The sequence below is a fragment of the Alosa alosa genome, chromosome 1 (assembly GCF_017589495.1).
Source record: "Alosa alosa isolate M-15738 ecotype Scorff River chromosome 1, AALO_Geno_1.1, whole genome shotgun sequence".
NCBI classification, from domain to species: Eukaryota; Metazoa; Chordata; class Actinopteri; order Clupeiformes; family Clupeidae; genus Alosa; species Alosa alosa.
This window is the reverse complement of record NC_063189.1, coordinates 13652279-13674014: the sequence shown is the minus strand read 5'-3', so window position 1 is coordinate 13674014 and position 21736 is coordinate 13652279. Positions and strand designations below refer to the sequence as shown.

The following is a 21736-nucleotide window of genomic DNA, read 5'->3' as shown; positions in this document are numbered from 1 at the left end:
ACCAACCTTTTGTTTGGTGACGGCACAGCGCCCCTTAAGAGGAGAGGGAGAAGAGGGGGGGGGGAAAGCTGTACTGGATTTGTGTATATTTGGTTGAGATAACATTTTTGAAGGGATCGAGACAGGAAATAAAGCCAGCACCAAATAAAGGAGAAATTCAGTCTTGTGGGAGGAGAGAGTGGAAGGAAGGGCCAACGAAGCGAGGGGCTGCTAGGTCAGAGCACTAGAATGGCCGAGAGAGAGAGAGAGAATGAAGGGAGGGAGGGAGGGAGGAATGGTAGGAGGGTTGGAGAAGGGTGGTGGTGGTGGGGTGGGCTTGTTAAGATCCTAGCATAAGGGGGCCCACAGGAAATGAGCTCTCCATCCTGCTGTTAAATCTGACCTCTTGGCTGACGATCAAATGCTTCTCCATCGGAATACCATAGAGTCTCTGTCCTGGGCACGGGCCGAGAGGGTGGGGGGTGAGCGAGAAGGAGAGTGAGAGAGGGAGGGAAAGTGGGGGCACTTCCCTAGCGTCTGTCTGTTAACAGCAGGAATTACACACTGTGAGAGAGAGACACACACACACACAACCCCAGGCTCCTCCGCCTGGTCCGCTTGGAGAGAACGACACGTCCAACCGCCTCAAACACTCTCGCTCTCACACACGCGCACAGGCACGCATGTGTGCAGTCGAGCAGCCACCTCTAGCTAGAAGCGCACAGGGACACACACATTCTCACATTATTCCAACTCACTGAGGGACATCCTCTCTCTCTCTCTCTCTCTCTCTCTCTCCCACCCCATTTCTTTTCAGCCACTCGCTCTCTGCTCTCCGTCTCTCTCCCGCCAGGCTAGTTCACTCTGCCTGTCTGCGGAGCAAGTTTGTGTGTGTGAAAAGGCGGGGTGAATCAAGACGTATCTATTAATAGCCGTACAGTGAAAGGGGATGGAGAGAGGACCGGACAGTGGCACGGCTAACGGCAGCGGCGGCGTTGCCTGAGGTGGAGGACCCCTGCTCTCGTTCACCGGGACTTTTGTTTGCCTTGCTGCACACATCCACACCTGAGAGGATGGAGCTATTCCCAGGGGCGTCCGGAGAGAGCTGCGCCTGAGGACGGAGTGCCTGGGAGTCGCTTGGCATTGGAGACGCTCTCAGTATTTTTGGATGTCCTGAGAAGCCTGCCAAGTCAACATTCAAGAGTTCAACATCTCCATCCCCCATCCCCAACCCCACTCCCAGCCCCCTACCGGACTCTCTTGTTGGCTGATTCCCCTCTGGTGTTCCTTTTCTCTGTTTTTTTTTCCCCTCCTCTGAGCCCTCCCTCTCTTTCCCTTGGGTTTGTGCTGTGTGCGGGGTTGGCCATTTGTGTCTGCTAGCACAACACTTCAGCTCGCGTTGGAAAGGAGCTTATGTGGATTGCCCCGCAATGGAATGTAGTCGGCTGGCTGCAGGACCAGAGAAGCAGTCTCTTTCCCCGGGTCTTTTGCCTGTAGACTGCTTTTGTCCTGCTCGCGCTGGGGACCCGCACCGCCCTGGGTGTCTGGAGTGAGTCGGAGTCGCTCTGCGTTGTATCAACTGCCCTTCTGCTTCTGTCTGGACAGCCCCGCTGTACCCCAGAGTTCAGGATGCGCCGCTTTGACAAACTCAAAAAGTCTTTCCCTTTCCTCGCACATTTCCATGTGTACAAAGTAAGTCTGGTTTTCTACTTCTGCAAAACAATGAGCTGGTCATACTGCATAGTCATAAGAGAGGGAGAGAAGGATAAATCAGAGACAAGGCCAGGAATGCCTACCTGGGGGGATGTAGGTTGTGTGTGTGTATGTACCAAGTATGCGTACTGTATGTGAGCAACTGTCAAGTAGCTCACGTGTACTGCAGATGAACTCTGCTAAGCATGTGCATGACATTAACCCTTTGCAGGACAGGCAAGTTGGTTTGGTTTGTTGGCTGGAGAATCATCTGTCCTCCATCTAAGTCTACTGGACTTGAAAAAGTCTTGATCGCATGTAGGTTCATTACTTTATGACCAGACATAACTCCCCCTGTGCTGTTTTTAAACGCCACAAAACCATTATATTATTGTATTGTGTTTTTACTCGGGGTGTAACCGTTCAGCATCCAGACTGTTGGCCTTGGTCCAAGTATGTGACTGTGGGCCATATGGGAGTTGGTCTTGCAACTTTCTAATAGCACGGCCCTAACTGTTCAGCAATTTTGTCCGGCCCCACTCCCCTCTCCGAGCCCCACTGTCCTGGCAGTCATGCTGTCCAGCAGGCCTGCGCTTTGTAAAGTGTCAGGACGTGCTGGCTCCCCTGCACTGCAACCCAATCCGCTGCCCATGCTAACAGCACCTGTAGTGTCAGCGAGGTCGTTGTCGTCGTCCTCCGCCAGCGCTTGCTCGCTCCTGGTATTATCACTCGGCCCACCCAGGAGTTTCACACTCTCGCTGGGAGAATGCGGGGAATGCGGCTCGGAAGAGGCTAGACTGTGTCATCGCCTCACCATCGTCTGGGTTTAGTCTGCGTCAGGGAAAGAGAGGTGTTTGCCCACTCTGTGTTAACCAAACCCTCTGTGAGCGTGTGCATGCGTGCGTGTGTGCCTGTGTGTTTATTCACCAAGCCCAGCGCTGATGGGAAGCGTGTGGGATGGCTCTGCTGTGACTAAGCTTTCCCCCCAGAGACTGTGGAGCCAGTGATTTCAGACTGCAGGCATGCCCTCACGTCCGTGCCTCCTGCCTCTCCACCTCTACAGGACGCTGGGATAACTAATGAAGCGTCCCAGACGACAGTGGGAGCGCTGACGCAAGGCCAGTCTAGCACACTGGTGGCGAAGTATGCAGTCAAGTGGATGATTTGTTGTATAAGTCTTGTCACTAGATTCTATTTTTTGTTGAATGAAATTGCATCAGTGGTGGTGCCATCTGTGGCCTTGACAGTGGTAATGTGATATCAGATTGGAGAAATCAGGGCTAGGAATGTGAGTCATGTTTTCACTTACCAGAATGCATAAGCCCCCTACCTCCTTGTACCTCCTCTCTCATTTGATGAATGTGTCCATTGTTTTCAAGTGTCCTGGCAAAATGTATTCCTGTCACTTAATCAATATTAACCTATACTTGAGCTAACATTACCCAACCATTAAAGGAGAAATCCAGTGATTTTTCACATCGATCTCCGTTTCTCAAGGTCACTGAGTACTGGCAGTACTAAAAAAACGGGAAAAAACCCAATTGGTTTTGCCTAGCTTGAGTTGCTAGGTTCAACAGCTAAAGCAGCCAGGCAGCTACAGCGCTACACTATGGGGTCTTGAACATGGGGGCTCACGGACATGGAGGCTCACCGATTTGTTTTTTTTTTTTGTTTTTTTTCCCCGTATTGACAGTACTTTGTGACCTTGAGAAACAGAGATCTATGTGAGAAATTGCCGGATTTCTCCTTTAACATTTAACCCCGGCTTTAACAGACAGTAATAATAACTCCATAAAACTCCACCATCATATAATCCCCATGAACACTTCCCCTCCACCCTGTGACTGAAACTGAGGTCACAGTAGGTGTTCTTAAGTAAACATTTCTGGTGGGTTAAACACAGGAGTTAAGAGTTGGTTCAGGTTAATGAACATGTCAGAGACACATGGTTAAACATATACCATCATCTCCTGCATGCTGACGTAATTGCACGTCTAAAGCCAGCTCTGTTCTCCTCTTGTGAATTGTTGAAGGCGGCAGGTCCTGGCTTCCCTGCACTAGCATCTCCCACTGTCCCTCTACAAGTGACACCCAGCCGCTGTGTGAGGAGACACACGGATAGCTTCCGCCCCGTGCCCTGCCGAGGCCAGCTTTGTATGCCATCAGTGTGTTGGTGTGGGACAGACCCTCTCACAGTTGCTCACCAAGAGGCCCTATGGAAGGGTCCATGGGATGAGGACATTGCTCTCTGGCCTCTAAAGTAACTTTTTCTTCCACACTTTGCCTTTATTTTTACCCCTTTTCTCTCTCTCTCTCTCTCTCTCTCTCTCTCTCTCTCTCTCTCTCTGGTGTGAACCCTTTTTCCTCCCTCTGTATGTTTGTACTGAGCAGACAGTTACAGGCCCACACATGGCATCCATGTTTGAGCTTTGGGCCCCTGGCTCTTTGCTTGGCCGGGCAGGAAGTAGCAGGAGATTGTGGGATGTGTGTCTGCCGCCCCAGTATTTGCTTTGTTGAGGTGTGAAATGTTGCCTCCAGTGTCTGTGTGAGGAGAACGTGCACAATGTGGACTGCTGTGAGATCAAGGGCATGCTATGTAGGGTCTGGCTCGAGTGATTGTTGTAGAATTAAGTGGATGCAATTAAGTTTTCCTTTAGTTTTCTTAGAGACATTGGAGAGTGCTCCAACAACCCATTAGCCTAGGCCTTTGATCCTAGATCCTGCCAGTTAATCCTAATTGTTGCCTTTCTTCCTCACTTCCTCGGAATTATCCTGCCAAAACTGGTTGACCACAGCCTGACCACTGCAGAGCTTAGTTCTGCTTCCAGGTCATGGGGTCACAGGCATAGGAATGGGGGTAATGTAAAGGGAGCAGTGGGGTCACTAGTAATGGTGGGACTGAAAGGAATGACTGCCTGCTGCCTGACCCCCAGTGACCTCTGACCCTGCCTGTGTCAATACAGGAAGTGCTTAGGGAACAAATGAGTAGTTTTGTGAACCCTAATTCTTAAGACACAACCTGGAGACTCGATTCCCATGGCTGTCATAGCCCCTTCATTGACATGTTCTGCCAGCTCAAGACTGATGTCTCTTACAATATTTGATCAATTGAATATTTCATGTTTTATAATGTATGACTCGCATGTTGTGCACACTGTGGACATTGCGTTCCAGAAAGAGCTGTGAAATATAACTTATTATTATTGCATATTACAAAAATGACACAATTAATTACTTTAGTTACATTATTTGCTTTTTTCGCTTGGTTGTTCTTGGGAAGAGCAGAGAGAGAGGATTGACATATTTTCACCCAGTCTCTCTCTCTCTATCATGCTCATACATGCACACAGATACTACAGAGGTTATTGCGGCTGTATAGTTACGTACACATGTGCATACAGTACCGCGGTTCACTCTCCCATTTGCATTTATAGCCTTGTGTACTTTTGAGCCCTTGAGTTTATTTATGCAGTGTTTCCCATACATTGACTTATTTGTGGCGGCCCACCACAATATCAACATTGACCACCACACAACGATTTTCCAGGTTGTACTAAATTGTGCTTAAATCTGGTTAGCATCATAACCACACTGTGCTAATTTGTTAAAAACTGTTGCATTCAAGTTAATTCTGCAAACCTACCACCACAAATAGAATTCAATTCTGTGGGAAACACTGTTATGTGTGTGTGTTAGTGTCTGTATGTGTGTTTGTCTGTGTTTGTGTGTGTGTTTGCATGTAAAGAAAAGGGCTGAGGGAAGAATTGTAAAACTGCGGAGTGACCACCTCCCCACACGCATGCATGCATGCATGACCACAGGGCCTACACCTTGACTCTGCACACACAGCTACACTGTGGTAGCTGCCAGCAAATGCTAGCTTCCTAAGCACTAGCTCTCTGATGGAGCACTCCTCCCGACTCAGAGCTGTGGTGCTGCTGCTGGGCACGAGGGGCCTGCTCAGGTCCACATTTTTCAGCTTCCACATAATTTGCAGGCTAAATGGGGGGTGCTGATCCTGTCCCATGCCTGGTGATGCCGCAACCCCTCAGGGCATCGCAGGCTCAGGCACAACTATAAAAAGCAGCCCTGTGACAGAGGAGCGAGCCCCCTGGACCTCGCACATCCACCCACACACACATGAACACACACACACACACACACACACACACACACATAGACTCACTCACTCACTCACACTCTCACAGGAGAACAGTGTTTTGCATTCACTCACACAGCTACATTATTCATACAATGTGAAACACGCACGCACGCGCACACACACACACACTCACAGTGCACAGGCACTCACTTTCATGATCCATAGTAAGGCCCTGGCATGAGAACTTCACAGGTACACAAAATGAGCTTCCATCTAAGGCGGTCAAGCAGAGATGGCAGCCTCTCCGCAGACTGCGGACATGCTTCAACGGCAGAACTACTGTTGGAATGCCAAGGTCAGATTCAATTGGCAAGGAGCATGAGGGGCACTCCATAAAATCAAGGTCTACACATTACAGTCTATGACTTCGGATAAATGATGGCTAAATGTCAGCTGTATCACATTAGAGTGATTCATACACAGTGTAAATACACATTACTTCAGTCAAAAAGAAAGAATACATTGGTCATATTATGGTGATTCACACACAGTACTAACAAACATTGCTTCAGTCCAAAATTAGGAATGCATCAGTCATATGCTGTACTGACACACACACAGACTTGTATAATGATAAAAATCACATGACCCAGATTGGGCCTAATCATTCACTCTTAGTAGCACTTACCAGAAACGAGAGCGAATATCAGCAGGCCGCCCCTGACACAAAAGTCACCACCACCACCTCCCAGCTAATGTCATCTGAGGTTTGTCTTTAAGGACTTGCGTGAATTGCAGCATTCAGCGGATGACATCAATAGGCCCTGTCTGACTAACATCATTACTCATCCACTGACCACACAGGGGCCGGAAAAGGGGGGTGGGGTGGGGTGTTGGTTGGGCCGATGAAGTGTTTTTGGAGGGGGCGGCTGGGTAGTAATTGGAAGCAGCTGATGACCAACGTGCCTTTCTAAAAAGTCAAGAAATAAGGGAAGAAATGAAATGGAAAGAGTAGGCAAATCAGTCGGCTCATTTTTGCTCTTGGTGGAAGTCCAGGCAGGGGAGGCCGGTTGCTTCCTACCCTTATTGTATTTATTTTCCTGAGAGCGACTTGGCAGGCTCTGTTGGTGACGAAGCTGCTTGTGCCCGGCCTTGAGTGAGTATGGAGATGGTTCTACAGCCCAGCTGAGACATTTATGCACTTATGTCTGCCTAGAGGGGATCATTGAGGCTGACTCTTCTGGAAAGGGGGGTGGGGCTGCAGGACATTGATTGAATATCTGGAAGTGCATATGGTTTGAGCCTATGCCAAAAATTTGTGCTTTATGAACTTTGTGTGTGTGTGTGTGCTAACCACATGTCTTATGTAGCATGTCTAGAGGAGACTGATGGTCTGTGTCCGTGTGTGTGTTTATTGTTAAAAGGATCCCTATTAGCTGTCACCAAAGTGGGACGTGCGTGTGTGCGTGCGTGCGTGCGACGCGTGCCCTGAGAACCTGTCATGTAATGCTCTCTGAGAGCCTTTAGACGCCGGTCGCTGGTGCATAGCTGGACAGATGTAGACAGATGCAGTGCTGCTAAATGGTGTTTAATGAGTAGTGGACTGAATGAGTGCTTCTCTCTGAATAGAAGAGAGAGAGCACTGGATGGAATCCCGATTGTTTTAGATAGATAGATAGATAGATAGATAGATAGATAGATACTTTATTGATCCCCAAGGGGAAATTCAGGGGGTCTCAGTAGCATACAGACATCACACACAACATGCACTTACAGCAGAAATGGTAAATATAAGTATAAACATATAACCAAACTCCACTGTACAATAGAGACAGTAGGAGATAAGAACTAACAAAACTAAATATCCTATATAAATGAAATGTAAAAAATCCAATGTGCTTGAGGGTGATCAAGCATGAGACGCTTGTAGTGACAGGGCCTGTAGTTCTGTGTGCATGGAGAGGTGCTCAAGAGAGTGTGTGTCATGGTGAAGGTGCAAAAAGTAGTCCAACAGTAGTCCTTTAGTTATGTGTGCATGGTAAGGTGCTCAAGAGAGTTACTGTCATGGTGAAGGTGCAAAAAGTAGTCCAACATTAGTGCAACAGTGCAATAATAAGGTCTAGAGACCAGCATACATAATATGGACAAATAGGAGAGTAAAGTATAATGTAGACAAGGTACTATAAAAAACTATGTCAGTGCAAAAACAGGTTGAGGTAATAGGGTTACAGCCATTCAGTATTGTAGCAGAAGCCATTGATCATGTGTGCTAATATAGCATGAAAAACAGTGTAGCAGGAAAACAGTAGTAAAAACATTAGGCTGTGGACATTAGTAAAACGGTAGTAAAACAGTAGTAAAGCAGTAGTGGGCAGTCAGTACTCAAACATGGAGAGGGTGGAGAGGCAGACAGACTATGCAGAGAAGTCTATCTCTCCTCTTCCCTTTAGTGAAGCATTAAACAGTTCAATGGCCCTGGGGACAAATGACTTCCTCAGCCTTTCAGTTGTGCATGGCAGTGAGCGAAGTCTCCAGCTGATCAAGCTATTTTGCTTTTTAATAGTGCTGTAGAGTGGATGGCATTCATTGTCCAAGATGTTGATCAGTTTGTTCAGGGTCCTTTTGTCAGATATTGAAGTGATGCACTCCAGTTCAGCTCCCACTACAGAACCAGCCTTCCTTACCAGCCTGTTTTGTGGGATTCTCCTCAGGCACACAGTGCAGCCACATCTTTTCAGGTTGGACACTACATGTGTGTGTGTGTGTACACGTAGGGTTTCTTTTTCTTTTTAATGTTGGCACTTTTGAGGAAAAGTCAGTCATGAGGAAAAAAGCTATGTGTTGGTTAACACAGTATGTCTATTTTTTCTTTTCTCTTTCCCTTTTTTTTTCTCTCTCTCTCTCTCTCTCTCGCTTGCTCTCCTTTTCCTGTAGAAGCTGGGGAGTAGCATGCAGTGTGAGGAGGGCACAGAATGGCTGCTGGAGCTCCTGATGGAGGTCCAGCTGCAGCAGTACTTCCTGCGGATCCGCGATGACCTCAACGTCACTCGGCTCTCGCACTTTGACTATGTGAAGAATGAAGACCTGGAGAAGATTGGCATGGGCCGACCCGGTGAGTGGCAGTTGAACCAGGGAAATTCTTTTGGTGTATTGGATTAACTTAGACGATACAACGATATCATCTACGTATATAATTTTAGCCTGCGAAAATGAGTGAGGTACACAGGTACTGTAGCACGGCTTTCAAGTTCATATCCAACACATATTGAAGTATAAGCCAAAGTATTCAGCAAACACTGAAGCTTTATTTTACAGTGGAAGATGTAGAGGTTGAAAAGGTGGTTGACACTTGGCAGCCCAAGTGATGATGTTCTCATATTTGACCTGTGCTGTATGTGCCTGTAGGTAAAAACATTGATGAAATGATGAGGTGCAAATGTGAAGGGCACCAGAAAGACGACAGGAAAGGAGGGAGGGAGGAAGGAAGGCAGGGCGGGTGGCTATGAGGCTTTCCAAAAAAGCTGCCATAAAACAAAAGGCCATCTGCTGGTGTTAATCTGTGGATAACACCCTAGTGAGACCCCCTCCCTCTGCTCACACATACATTCACACACATACACACACAAAAGCACATGCACAAATGCAGCACTAGCGATGTAGTATCCCTTTCAAATGGTTTTACTATAGGGCACCTTACAGTAGCATAGCTCACAACGAGTATTCTGTACGTACACATACACATTGTAGGAACAGAACAACATACACTACAACAGAACAGACACATGCACATGCACATGCACATGCACATACACATCAACACACTCAGCGGAAGAGCTCAGTCAATATGCCCTCTAATGATGCTGACAAGCAAAAAGAACATGTAGAACAGATTCAACACAACCCCAACCCCCTCCACACACACACACACACACACACACACACACACACACACACACATTTGGGCTGACCCCCTGTACTGGAGGATTAGAGTGAGAGCAGTTTAGTAGATTGGAGTGATTTGAAGATAATTAATGAGCCTCCTCATCCATAAATAAGGCATGGCTCTTTGGGCTTGATGCAGGTTGTTTGATTTTTGATCAGTTCCTTTTTCAGACTGGCTTAGTATGGCATTAGCTCAGCAAATTCTCAGAAATTAGACACTCCTGAACTTGAGAGAGATGGACAGACGTGGATTAGAAAGCAATAGCTTTCCCATAGTGAGAATATGACTTGGACCATAGAGTTCATGGAGTTCATGTGCAGCACATACAGGCCAGCTTTCTACCTTTGACGTCTCCAAACCTGTTGGTAAATGGTAAATGTCAGCGGAAGACAGCCACTGCGGAGGGGCCTCACCCTTGAGTGCATTGTGTGAAAGCCTGGCATTGTGGGCCTGAGACACAAAGGGCTGGCACTGAAACCCCCCCACTCATGCCCATTCTCCTGCTGCCCCTCCTGTCTCTTCCGCTGCCCTTTCAACAGCCCTGAGGAACACCTGCTTCCTTCCTCTGCCCAAATCACCCCACTGCACCCCCCATCCTCCTTATGCCCCTGCACCCTTTACCCTGTCTCTATGTGAGAGAAGATGATCTCTTCAGCTCAGCTTCAGGTTTCTATCTGCTTTGCCCCCCTCTCTCTGTTCCCTTACTTTACACTCTACACATATTTAATACTAGCGATAGTGGTGAAAGCTTCTGGGTGTATCATAGATATATAGATAGATAGATACATAATTACATACATACATGCATACATACTGACTGACTGACAGACTCTGTCTGTCTGTCTGTCTGTCTGTCTGTCTTTCTTACTTACTTACTTACTTACTTACTTACTTACTTACTTACTTATCAGGTATCATTTTTAAAAGAGGATTTAAAACAGAAAGCCAACAGTGAAACTGAAACCTGTAATTGGGAGAAACTGGGCAGCACTCTGCTGGTGTCAGTCTGGTTGGGCCTCCTACACTGAGGCTGCTGCTGTTTCACTTAGCACTTTGCCATTGCCCCTCAGCCTGGCGTGCCAGTGTGCCAAAGCCTAATACGCTTGTCACTTCACACTTAAAAGGCTTTCTTTGGAGAGAGACGGGAAAACACACACACACACGCGTGGCCTATGTAATTTTGAGCTCAGCTGAATGTCGCTTGTCTAAAGCAGATTTAATCCTTCGCGCCAAGGCCTTTCTCCTTTTCTCCTGCAGTGTTCACTCCACTCACCACCTCTCCCCAATCCCCATTCCCCGACCCCCAGACTGTGGTTGATCATCCATACTGTTGTGTTGCAGGCCAGAGGCGACTGTTGGAGGCCGTCAAGCGCAGGAAAACCCTCTGCAAGCGCAAATCCTGGATGAGCAAGGTACCTTGTCTCTCTTCCTGTCACGGTCTATCTGTCTGTCTGCCTCTCTCTCTCTCTCCCTGTGTGTCCATGTACCTGCCTCCTCTCTCTTCCTCTTGTCTTGTGTGAGCAGTGGAATTTGGTCTGAAGATATCATGATTTGGAAATGTCGTGACAGTGGGTCTCTCTATCACCCATACATGCTGACAGGTTAATAGGAGCTCTATTCAGAGACCATTATTTTCTCATTTTTTCTTCTTCTTATTGCCTTCATTGTTTTTATACAAATACCTCACTGGGATTTTGTTATGTTTATAAAAGTAAGAAGTAGGTGTGAGTAAATTAATAATTTTACACCATCACCATTCACAATGTGTTTTTATAAGTATATATACTCTTTTGATCCCGTAAGGGATTTTTTTTGTATGTGTGCTTCACTTGTATGTGTGTATGTATGTGTGCTTCACCTGTGCCCTAAAAATAGAAGTGAAGCGTAAAGATAAGCTCTTCTCTTATTTTAATGGATGTAATAGACACTTAAAGCCATGCCTGTGAGTTTAAATTACTGCACTGATTCAAATGGAATCAGTAACAATAACCATCTGTAACAATAGAGGGATGTCAGACTGCCGACTGAAAATGGCTTCAAAAACAGTTCTGGTGTAAATTAGCCTTGAGTTCTGCCTGGCACATTGGATGGGAGTACTAAAAGGGTAAACCACTCACTCATGCACTTCTCATTCAGACAGTGTTATCTTCCTTTCCCTATCTTTCTGCTGATGGCTGAGCAGCTCCATACAACATGGCACTAATCTGACAGTGACTTGCATTACTGATGGCCTATTCCTAGTGTCAGTAGTTGTTTTGGTCTGGCAAATAGGCTGTGCCCTCCTTCCTGGCCTGACAAAGTTAGCCTCAATCAAAGTATGCAGGAAGGAGATCTAATTGCCCTTAGACAGACACAATATATCAGCACAATGTCTGCCTTTCACTACCTTGGCAGGATGTCCCCTTGTCACACACACACACACACTCTCACTCACTTATACAAGCTCACTGTCTCAAAACAGAAACACTAATGCACCCTCACGTATTAGTCACACACACACACACACACACTCAGCTCCTAGTCTGTGAGTGCTCAGTCAGTGGCAGAATTCAGCGGAAATCAAGTTAAGAGCCCCATGAGCCGAGGCCTGATTCTGCATTCCTGAGCCCCCCCTTCACTCCCTCTCTCCTTCCCACTCTCCCTCCCTTCCTCTCTCTCTCTCTCCAGTTCTCTCTCTTTTGTCTCTCTTTATCTTCATCTCCCTCTGTCTCTTTGAGTTTACTTTAGGTGGCTTATTGAAATTACGAAAAAAGACATTTGTATTATCATGGTATGGCAGATTTCAGCAACTACTGGCATGCCACTGTGTAAGAGACCAAACACAGAGGCAAGCGGATACAGGAGTTTGTTGATTCAAAACGCCCCAAACATTTCAGAATATTTACAGTACAACGACCAAGCGTAATGACTAGGCCTATAAAAGAGGTCAACAAAATAGAACTCAACTCAAGGCAGAGACATCTGACATGACGTTAACTGAACAAAACAGTAACCGAGAAGGGAACATAATAGTGGCTTGGCCAAACCAAATAACACAGAAGGGGTAAACAAAATAAACACTGAATGCAAACACATACAAAGCTAAACTAACTAAAGCCAAAATCCCCCTCGGCCACATGGTGAGAATATAGGGTGTTTGCACGGCAATGATTGAAATTGGTCTTGTGTTAAACCCCCCCCACCACCACCACCACCACCACCACCACCAGACCACATGTTTATAGCCAGTCTGCCTCATTCGCATGTCTACCTGCATGACTGTGGGTTTGATGGCAGGTTTGTAGGCATAACTGCCATGCTGGTGGAGTTTGTGGTCCAGCAATGGTAGCAAAGATAGAACCAATTATAGCCACGGTAGTCCAGTCAGATACACACACACCTCGCCCACCAACACATACGGACAGTGTGTCTCTCTCTCTCTCTCTCTCTCTCTCTCTCATGCTCATACATGCACACAGAGACCACAGAGGTTATTGCAGCTGTACTGTTACGTACACATGTGCGTACAATACCGTGCCTCACTCTCCCACTGCAGGTGCATTTATAGCCGTGTGTTTGCATGTAAAGAAAGGGCTTAGGGAAGAATTGTAAAACTGTGGAGTGAGTCAGAGTATTCAGTTTGTTCAGGCTGACTTTCCATCCCATTAATCTTATATCCCCACAGATACTTCACATGTCTGAGTTCATATAGTGTGTGTGTGTCTGTGTGTGTTGTGTACAGAGGGATAGGGAGCAGCACACAGGAGGCTGGAGTTGGTTGTTTGCTCTGCATTTGATGCATTCCTCTCTCTGTGGGATGGAGGGACATCCTGACCCCATTAATAAAGATGCCGCTTCACACACAAAGCCCAGTGATGCAGAGTCCTGTATTCCTGATCCTGAACTTCTGAGAAACTGCAGATTGCCAGATTAATACACCAAGAAAAACATACAGTATATGTGTGTGTGTGTGTGTGTGTGTGTGTGTGAATGGATGTTGGATGCAGGGGACTAGACTTAGTCATGTACATGCAATAGGTAGAAGAGGGACACACACACACACACACGCCTAAGCTTTCTGTCAGGGGTCAAGTATTGGGAAAGGGCCTCTTGATTGCAGCGTTGGCCCGAGGCAGCACAAAGTGTCTGAAGGGAATGATGGCTTTCTAAAATTACACGTGTTTGTTTCCGCCTCTGGCACAACACTTGGTCCCAGCAGTCTACCTTTTCAGCCTGTGTGTGTGTGTGTGTGTGTGTGTGTGTGTGTATGTATGTGTGTGTGTGTGTGTGTGAATGAGACCGCAAGACAGCGAGAGAGAGAAGGGGGAGGAAGAATGTATCAAGTATGTGTGTGTTTGTATGTGTAGTTAATCAAGCCTCAGGTTCAAGGCTCTGTCTCGCGTCCTGCTGCCATCTTGGTAATGCAGCAGCAGAGTTCTGGCGGGCTATTTTTGAGCAGCTCGGGGCCAGGGTCTCTTCTTACAGGAGGGCCGGAGCCTGGGGTGCACTGACTGGAGAGGGAGGAGGACAGGGTGGGGGCTGCCAGGAGTGTGTGTGTGTGTGTGTGTGTGTGTGTGTGTGTGAAAAAGGGACACAGGAGACTGGGACCGAGGAGTCAGAGGGAGACTGAGGGAGAGAGAGGGAAAGACATGGCGAGGGAGCACTCTGGGTTTGTGTCCCTCCCTCCTCTCATGTTGACTCTGTCTCTCTGCCAGTTTTTGTGTGCTCGTGCAGCTGTGCTGGCTCTGGGCACTCATAAGGCCTAATGAACACTTTCCCTGTGGGTGCCAGCGCTCGAGTGGAGTCAGTCAGTCCCCCCACCCCCCCACACCCTTCTACCCGGTCTGCTCTCCTCACTGATTAGTCAATATCTTGGTGTTAGGAGCCCTGTCCAGATAACAGCACTAAAACACACCCTCTCCTAATTTTATGTACCTCTCTCTCTCTCTCTCTCTCTCTCTCTCTCTCTCTCTCTCTCTCTCTCTCTCTCTCTCTCTCTCTCTCTCTCTCTGTCTGCTTCTATTCTGCTCTCTCTCTCTCTTTCTGTCTCCCTCTCTCCTTTCTTACCATCCATCTCCTAAGTCACTTTCTTTATGTGTCCTCAGGGTGTTGTTAGCCCTAGTGTCCGTCTCTGCTTTGCCTCACCCGACACCCCTCTCCAATAGCTGATGACTCTGTGAGGGCCGTCCAGTAAGGAGGAGAGCCCCCACCCCTATCCTCCATGCCGACCCAGCGTCTCCCCTGACAAAGTAGCTGAGGAGATTAGCCCAGTGGTCGATAAGAGTTAAAAAGAGCAGGACAGGGGAGGGTGTCGGTGGCGGACGGCTCTTTCCAGGATCTCTCTCTCCCCGGCTCTCCTGCCGCCTGGCCCGAGAGGTTCCTGGGGCGTGGAGCAGGAAGCCAGCCTCGACCGTCTGGATGAGCTCATAGTGAATGTGGCTTCTGGCACCACCGGGTCAAGTTCAACTAGATTATGTAATAAGCATGCATGTAGTAAAAAAAGATGGCTACACTGTATATGGCAAAATAGAAGGTAACACATAGTAGGTCATATTTATCTTCGTATTAAAATAAGTAATTTAAATCCAAGGACATTATATCATTTGGATGCATTGATTGTGTGCCTCATCATGCAGTAGAGTTCTGGTACATGCTGATTTATTTATATGCAGTCCAGGGCCCAGTTCCCCGAAAGCATTATAAGCCTAAGCGCATCGTAAAGTCCCTCTTACAAACGTCTTAAGATTTGCCGACTGTTTCCCGAAACCATTGTAGCTTAAGAGCGTTGTGAAAACACTCGTAGATCTACGAGTGCTCCAGAGTTCTTGTTACCGGCTAAAAGCGTCTTAACAGGTTTCTCACTGAGGTCACCAACAGAACATACAGAGGAATTACAACTTACAGAATATATACAACTTACGTTCTTTATTGTGTTTATTTACTTGTGATGAATCAGATTGCAATCAAGACAAAGACAAAAGACAAAAATGCAATGAAGTTATGAAAGGGATGTTGCCAGAATAGTTTGCCATTATCTTTGCTAAGTGAAGGCTATTTGATTAGGCCTATGAGGTAAAAACAGAGAAAGGAATATGTGGTTTAGTCTGTGCTGGGTCAAAATCTGTAGGCTTATATGTTATTTACTCACTTTCTTTACCTCACTTTCTTAGCCTACTTGACCTCTTTCTTATCTTCAAACGTCTTCTTAAGTGACACAGACATAAACAGTGCAACAATCTAATCTTAAATAATTGTTATTTATATCTGTGTGTGGTATATAGCCTACTTGGGATGCTTACATGCGGATGTCAAAGTTTTTCTATTTTTGTATTGATGTGAATTTTAAGTGAATTTTAAGTGTAGAAGTTTAAATGGTAGGCCTATAGCTGTGACGTGCAGTCACCTGACATCACCATCAAATTAGAGGATATTTCAGAACTATTAACGTGGACGGCTCCCCTTAAGAGCATCTACAAGCATGTTCGGGAAACAGTCGGAAAAACCAAACGAACGATCGTAAGATGAATCGCAGAAAACCCTCGTAAGACCGTGTCTCCGTTGTTATCGGGAGACTGGGCCCAGATGCTTTTCCCCTCTGTGAGTGTGAGCCAGCTGGAGTTCTCTTCATATCTCTGGTGTGACATCCAGCCCAGTGCCTGCACAGCTCCACCTGCAACAGCACTCAACTCATACCAACTCTCGTACACACACCACCCAGGCCTGCTCTGAGTCTGGAGTGCTTTCTGCTTACATAACCTGTACTTTAAAAAAAGAGTCTCAATCCCTGGCACAATGTCATATTTGACTGTCTTCCTTGCTGTTGGAACACAAAAAGAGCCTCAGTCCTAACAAGCCCCCTCTCTCTCTCTGTCTGGTTTGTTGTCCCGGCAGGTGTTCAGCGGGAAGCGGCTGGACGGGGACTTCCAGCCGCAGCCGGCGGCCACCACCTTCCGGAAGCTGTCTCCCACTGCGCCGCCACTGGAGGTCCAGCAGCAGCAGGTGCTCACATGCCTAGTCAGCGAGAAGGACCTGGGCCTGTTCGAGAAGCTGGGCGACGGCTCGTTCGGCGTGGTCAAGCGCGGCGAGTGGCTAACCCCGTCCGGAAGAGTGGTGAGTGGAAGTGGAAAGAGAATTTGAGTATTTGAGCCTGAAGCATAGACGCACTGGCGCAGTAATATCAAAGATTGTTAAGGCGGAGCAAGATGTTTCATCAGGAGCCACTTCCGGGAACCCGGATCGCACGAGGGGGGGGGTCAAAATCCCCCTTTATGCAGAGCAGAGGCAGCGACTGCTCCATTGAAGTCTATGGGCATAGCTCAGAATTTCACCACATATGCTAAGGTCTTGGTTCTATAGAGTTAGGAATGTGAATTTCGGGCGTTTTCATGATCCTCAAACCCTTCTTGAACATTTCAGGTACATTTTTAGCATTTTGAGCATTCCAGTCTGGAGAAAATCAACCTTATATCAGGTGTCCCGGTTATTTATGCAGCTGCTGTTGGCGGTTGCAACGTACGCTCGTCAATCCGTCATCGACCGCGCCTCTTTATGCAGACAGGATTCGATCCCCATTTCGCGCCCATAGACATGAACTACGACGAAGTATCTTGCTCCGCCTTAACAATCTTTGGTAATATCAACGTGCATCTTCCAACAGGAATCAATGGGATTTTACGAAATGCTTAATAAAAGTATTTATGTATTTCGCTATGCTACTTGTTTTAGAACATCAACGAACACCACTAACCACTCGGTGTGAATAACCCTTAAGAGTAGTACATAAAATCCAGAATGAACAAAGGACCGTTCCAGAAAGGAACACTCAGACAAGTACTATTGGGATTTTAAATCATTGGATTTCACAAAACACTTAATACACTTACTTATTCACTTAATACACTTACTATCTAGGAAATCAACCTCTTTATTTCCACCTAATTGCTTGAAAAAGAGCAAGTTCTATGTACCTTGACCTGAGATTTAATGACCCCATGCTGGCGGCTGGTGAAGAGCACTGACGTTGAGGGAGACTAGAGAGAGGAGCCTAAGAGCAGTCCAGCTGCATGCGCGAGGCCAGCTGCTCTCTCAGCAGGGGGAGCGGTCAGCACATCACATTGAGTGTTTTTGTGTCATTTGTTTCAATCAGTTTGTGTGCAAACTTGGCTGTGTTGGGCCCAGTGTTTCTGAGCCAGAGGGGCCCACTTGTGACCCGTTGCATTCTGAAGTGTTAATCCCTGCATTGGGCCTCCAGCTGTGCTTCACGTGAAGTCATCCCGCCGATGCGAACATGAGTCCGGGCCAAAGCAACATCTGCACAAGCTCCCTTGTGTGTGTCCGTGCGTGTGTGTGTATGTGTATGTGTACGCACACTCACTCACGCCTTGCACAAGTAATGGCTCAGTGGGGCCAATTGGCCGCTGTTGCTTCGCTTACATTGTTCTGTTACACACATTTACACATACACTTGCACACGCACACGCACACACACACACACACACACACACACTCTGAGTCCCAGCTGTATGTTCTGGGGAAGTCAGTGGGTGGGAGGACATGCCACTGGGCCCTCGGCTGGCCAAGGGAGTCAGGGGTCGTGTGAACAGAGCAGCCCTGAGCTCAGTCAAGCTGGAGGGTGGGAAGCTCACGGCGGGACTCTGGCACATGATGGGGAGGGGGGGTGTATGTGGGAATGTCTGCAGTTCCAGGACTGGCTTTAGCAATCGCTGGGCCACAGTAAGAGATATGTTTCAATGCATCAGAAGAAACACAGAATCGGTCATATGTCAGGTATACATTTAGGTAGACGGTAGAGTTTTGTTATATAAGTGTGTGTGTGTGTGTGTGTGTGTGTGTGTGTGTGTGTGAGAAAGGGTCTCTAGTGTGCTGAGAGGGTTTTAAGCCCCCAACGTTGTCTTCAAGGCAGCGCTGCCTGGAAGGCTCTAGGGTTAGTCATTAAGGTTAAGGTTAGGGTTAGGATTAGGTGGCTTTAAGTCAACAGTGGCAGCACTGCCTGGAAGATGGCGTTGGGGTTTTAAAAGCTGAGTACTGAGACGGGGCGAGTACTGCTGGGTGTGGGTCTGAGGGGAGCGGTGTGCTGGCTGCCGGCTGCTGGAGCGGGGCCAGTGGCCCGGGACTTGAGCAGGGGCCCACAGATCAGATGAGCTGAGCAGAGAGAGGTGCCCAGAGGGAGCGGGCTGCTGCAGCGGTCTTCGTGGGCGTCCGCTTTCGCTCTTGCTCATGTTTCTGCTCCTCTGGGCTCTGGTGTGTTTGTGTTGCTCTCTCAGTCTTAGCTTAACCTTAGTCTCTCTCTCTCTCTCTCTCTCTCTCTCTCTCTCTGGCTTTCATTATTCTCTGGCTGAGTTTTACTTTTACCTCAAAGCCTTTGGATACAGATACCAAACTGGACATAGGAATGGAAGTTTGAACTATGGACGGCACAGATTTTAAATTAACTGATCATTATACAAAGATTTACTTGAAAGATTTGCATGATCTGAAGTCCTCCATTTCTTTTCTTTTTCCCTTTCTCTCTCTCTCACTCTCTCCATCTCCCCCAGATAAATGTGGCGGTGAAGTGTCTGAAGACAGACGTGCTGAACCAGCCTGACGCCTTGGATGACTTCACCCGCGAGGTCAACGCTATGCACTCTCTGGACCACCAGAACCTCATCCGCCTCTACGGCGTTGTCCTCACACACCCCATGAAAATGGTATGATACTTGAACTGCCTTTTAATTATTGTCTGTGTATCCTTGGGGGTGTGTGTGTGTGTGTGCATATCTGTGCACTGTATCTGTAAGTAAGGGGTGTATGTGTATGTGTATCATTCATTGTGGCCTACTCTGTGTGTGTGTGTGTGTGCCACGTGTCCTGGTCTGAGTGGGGCCAGTGAAATGTGCAGGAGGCCTTGAGGAGGACAGCAGCAGGGTGAGAGGGGGGTGGCAGACTGGCAGTGGCGTTAGGAGGTGTAGGGTGTCCACTGACATGCCCGTCGCCTGCCTGCGGCGGCTATTTTGGCCCGGTGGCTGTACACATTGTCTCCGTGAGCTGCCCAGCCAACTTCATCAATCTCCGCACATCTCACATCTCAGCCCCCCCGGGCACTGTGGAACTGTGAAAGAGGATACTAATAATACAGACACACACACACACACACACACACACACACACCCTCCCCGACTCTCTTATTACTTCGAAACCATCTGAAACTTTTCTCACCTAAAACTTTTTCCCTTTTTTGTCCTTTCCTCTATTCTGCCTCAACCCCTTCTCTCTGTCTCTCTCTGTCTCTCTCCCTCCCTCTCTCCCTCCCTCCCTGCAGGTGACGGAGCTGGCCCCTCTGGGCTCGCTGCTGGACCGGCTGCGGAAGCACCAGGGCCACTTCCTCATCTCCACGCTGTGCCAGTACGCTATCCAGATCGCCAACGGCATGGCCTACCTGGAGTCCAAGCGCTTCATCCACCGCGACCTGGCTGCGCGCAACATCCTGCTGGCCTCAAGCGAGCAGGTCAAGATCGGCGACTTCGGCCTGATGCGTGCACTGCCCCAGAACGACGACCACTACGTCATGCAGGAGCACCGCAAAGTCCCCTTTGCCTGGTCAGTGTGGGATCTGGGAGAGCATGCAAGGGGTAGAAGTGTGGAAGAGTGTTTGTGTATGTGCGTGTTTGAGTGTCTCTCTGTGTGTTTATTTGGAAAAGAAATGCATCACACAAATTTAGTGTGCGTGTGTGTGCATGTACATACTCCCTTTTAAAGTAACTATCCACTTAGAGAAAAAATATTTTTTATTAAATGTATTGTCCCTGTATAGGTGTCCTGAGTGAGAACTTTGTGTGTGTGTGTGTGTGTGTGGGTGGCAGGTGTGCTCCTGAGAGTTTGAAGACGCGCACCTTCTCTCACGCTACTGACACCTGGATGTTTGGAGTGACTCTGTGGGAGATGTTCACGCATGGACAGGAGCCCTGGCTTGGCCTCAATGGCAGCCAGGTAACTTAGACACACACACACACACACACACACACACACACACACACACACACACACTCTCACTCTCACTCACTCACCCATACACACACACACACTTAGACACACACACACACACACACACACACACACACACACTTAGACACACTTGCAAGCTCTCATATCTACAGTACAGTACATGACAGTAAATGCTGATGCCCACTCCATTACGTACTGAACACAGGGAGACCACTCCTCCAGCTGTAGAGAGTATGGATTATAGTGTTGAACATGTTCTACTGTTTGACTCACAGTGACAGGATATTGGAATTTTGTCTGTGTGTGACAGATCCTCCATAAGATTGATAAGGAGGGGGAGCGTTTGCCTAAGCCAGAGGACTGCCCTCAGGACATCTATAACGTTGTGCTGCAGTGCTGGGCCCCCAAGCCTGACGACCGACCCACCTTTGCAGCCCTGCGAGAGTTTCTGGTGGAGGTGTGTGTGTGTGTGTGTGTGTGTGTGTGTCTTTGTGTTTAAGGATAGTCTAATATTTGAGCTGATTCTACTTTGAAGATGAGTGTTTAACTCAGGATGTGGTGCTCTGTGTTCTCACTACATGCATTAAAATTACTGTTTCAGAATTAGTGAAATTTGTTAATAGAGAAATTTAGTCACTTTGTGCCATTTTTTTCATTCTTTGACATGACATGAAAAGGCTGTTAGCTTTACTCTGTGTGTGTGTGTGTGTGTGTGTGTGTGTGTGTTACCTGCCACAGACCATGCCAACAGATATGAGAGCGCTACAAGATTTCGATGAGCCAGACAAACTGCATATTCAAATGGATGACGTCATCACCATCATTGAGGGCAGGTGTGTGAGTGTATTTTGATGATTACACAGTGGATATTTATTATTACATTAGTATCTCATTTTCAGTGATTTCAGCTCTGTAATAGCAGCAATACAGTAAATGTACCTCCTGAATGACCTGTGTAAATCCGTGTGTGTGTGTGTGTGTGTGTGTGTGTGTGTGTGTGTGTCCAGAGCTGAGAACTACTGGTGGAGGGGCCAGAA

General features: G+C 47.6%; 1 protein-coding gene across 1 annotated transcript in view; it reads left to right on the top strand.

The window, feature by feature from the left end:
• Positions 1-510: 510 nt before the first annotated feature.
• The window catches only part of tnk2b (tyrosine kinase, non-receptor, 2b), a 37968-nt gene continuing 16742 nt past the window's right edge, over positions 511-21736 (top strand). Inside the window, 10 exon segments of the mRNA XM_048240419.1 lie at positions 511-1671; positions 8708-8885; positions 11058-11128; positions 16587-16805; positions 19253-19405; positions 20017-20294; positions 20558-20684; positions 21010-21156; positions 21438-21532; positions 21707-21736. The exon segment at positions 21707-21736 is cut by the window's right edge and continues 165 nt beyond it. Coding sequence (XP_048096376.1) covers positions 1609-1671; positions 8708-8885; positions 11058-11128; positions 16587-16805; positions 19253-19405; positions 20017-20294; positions 20558-20684; positions 21010-21156; positions 21438-21532; positions 21707-21736 — 1361 coding nt within the window. The 5' untranslated portion in view covers positions 511-1608.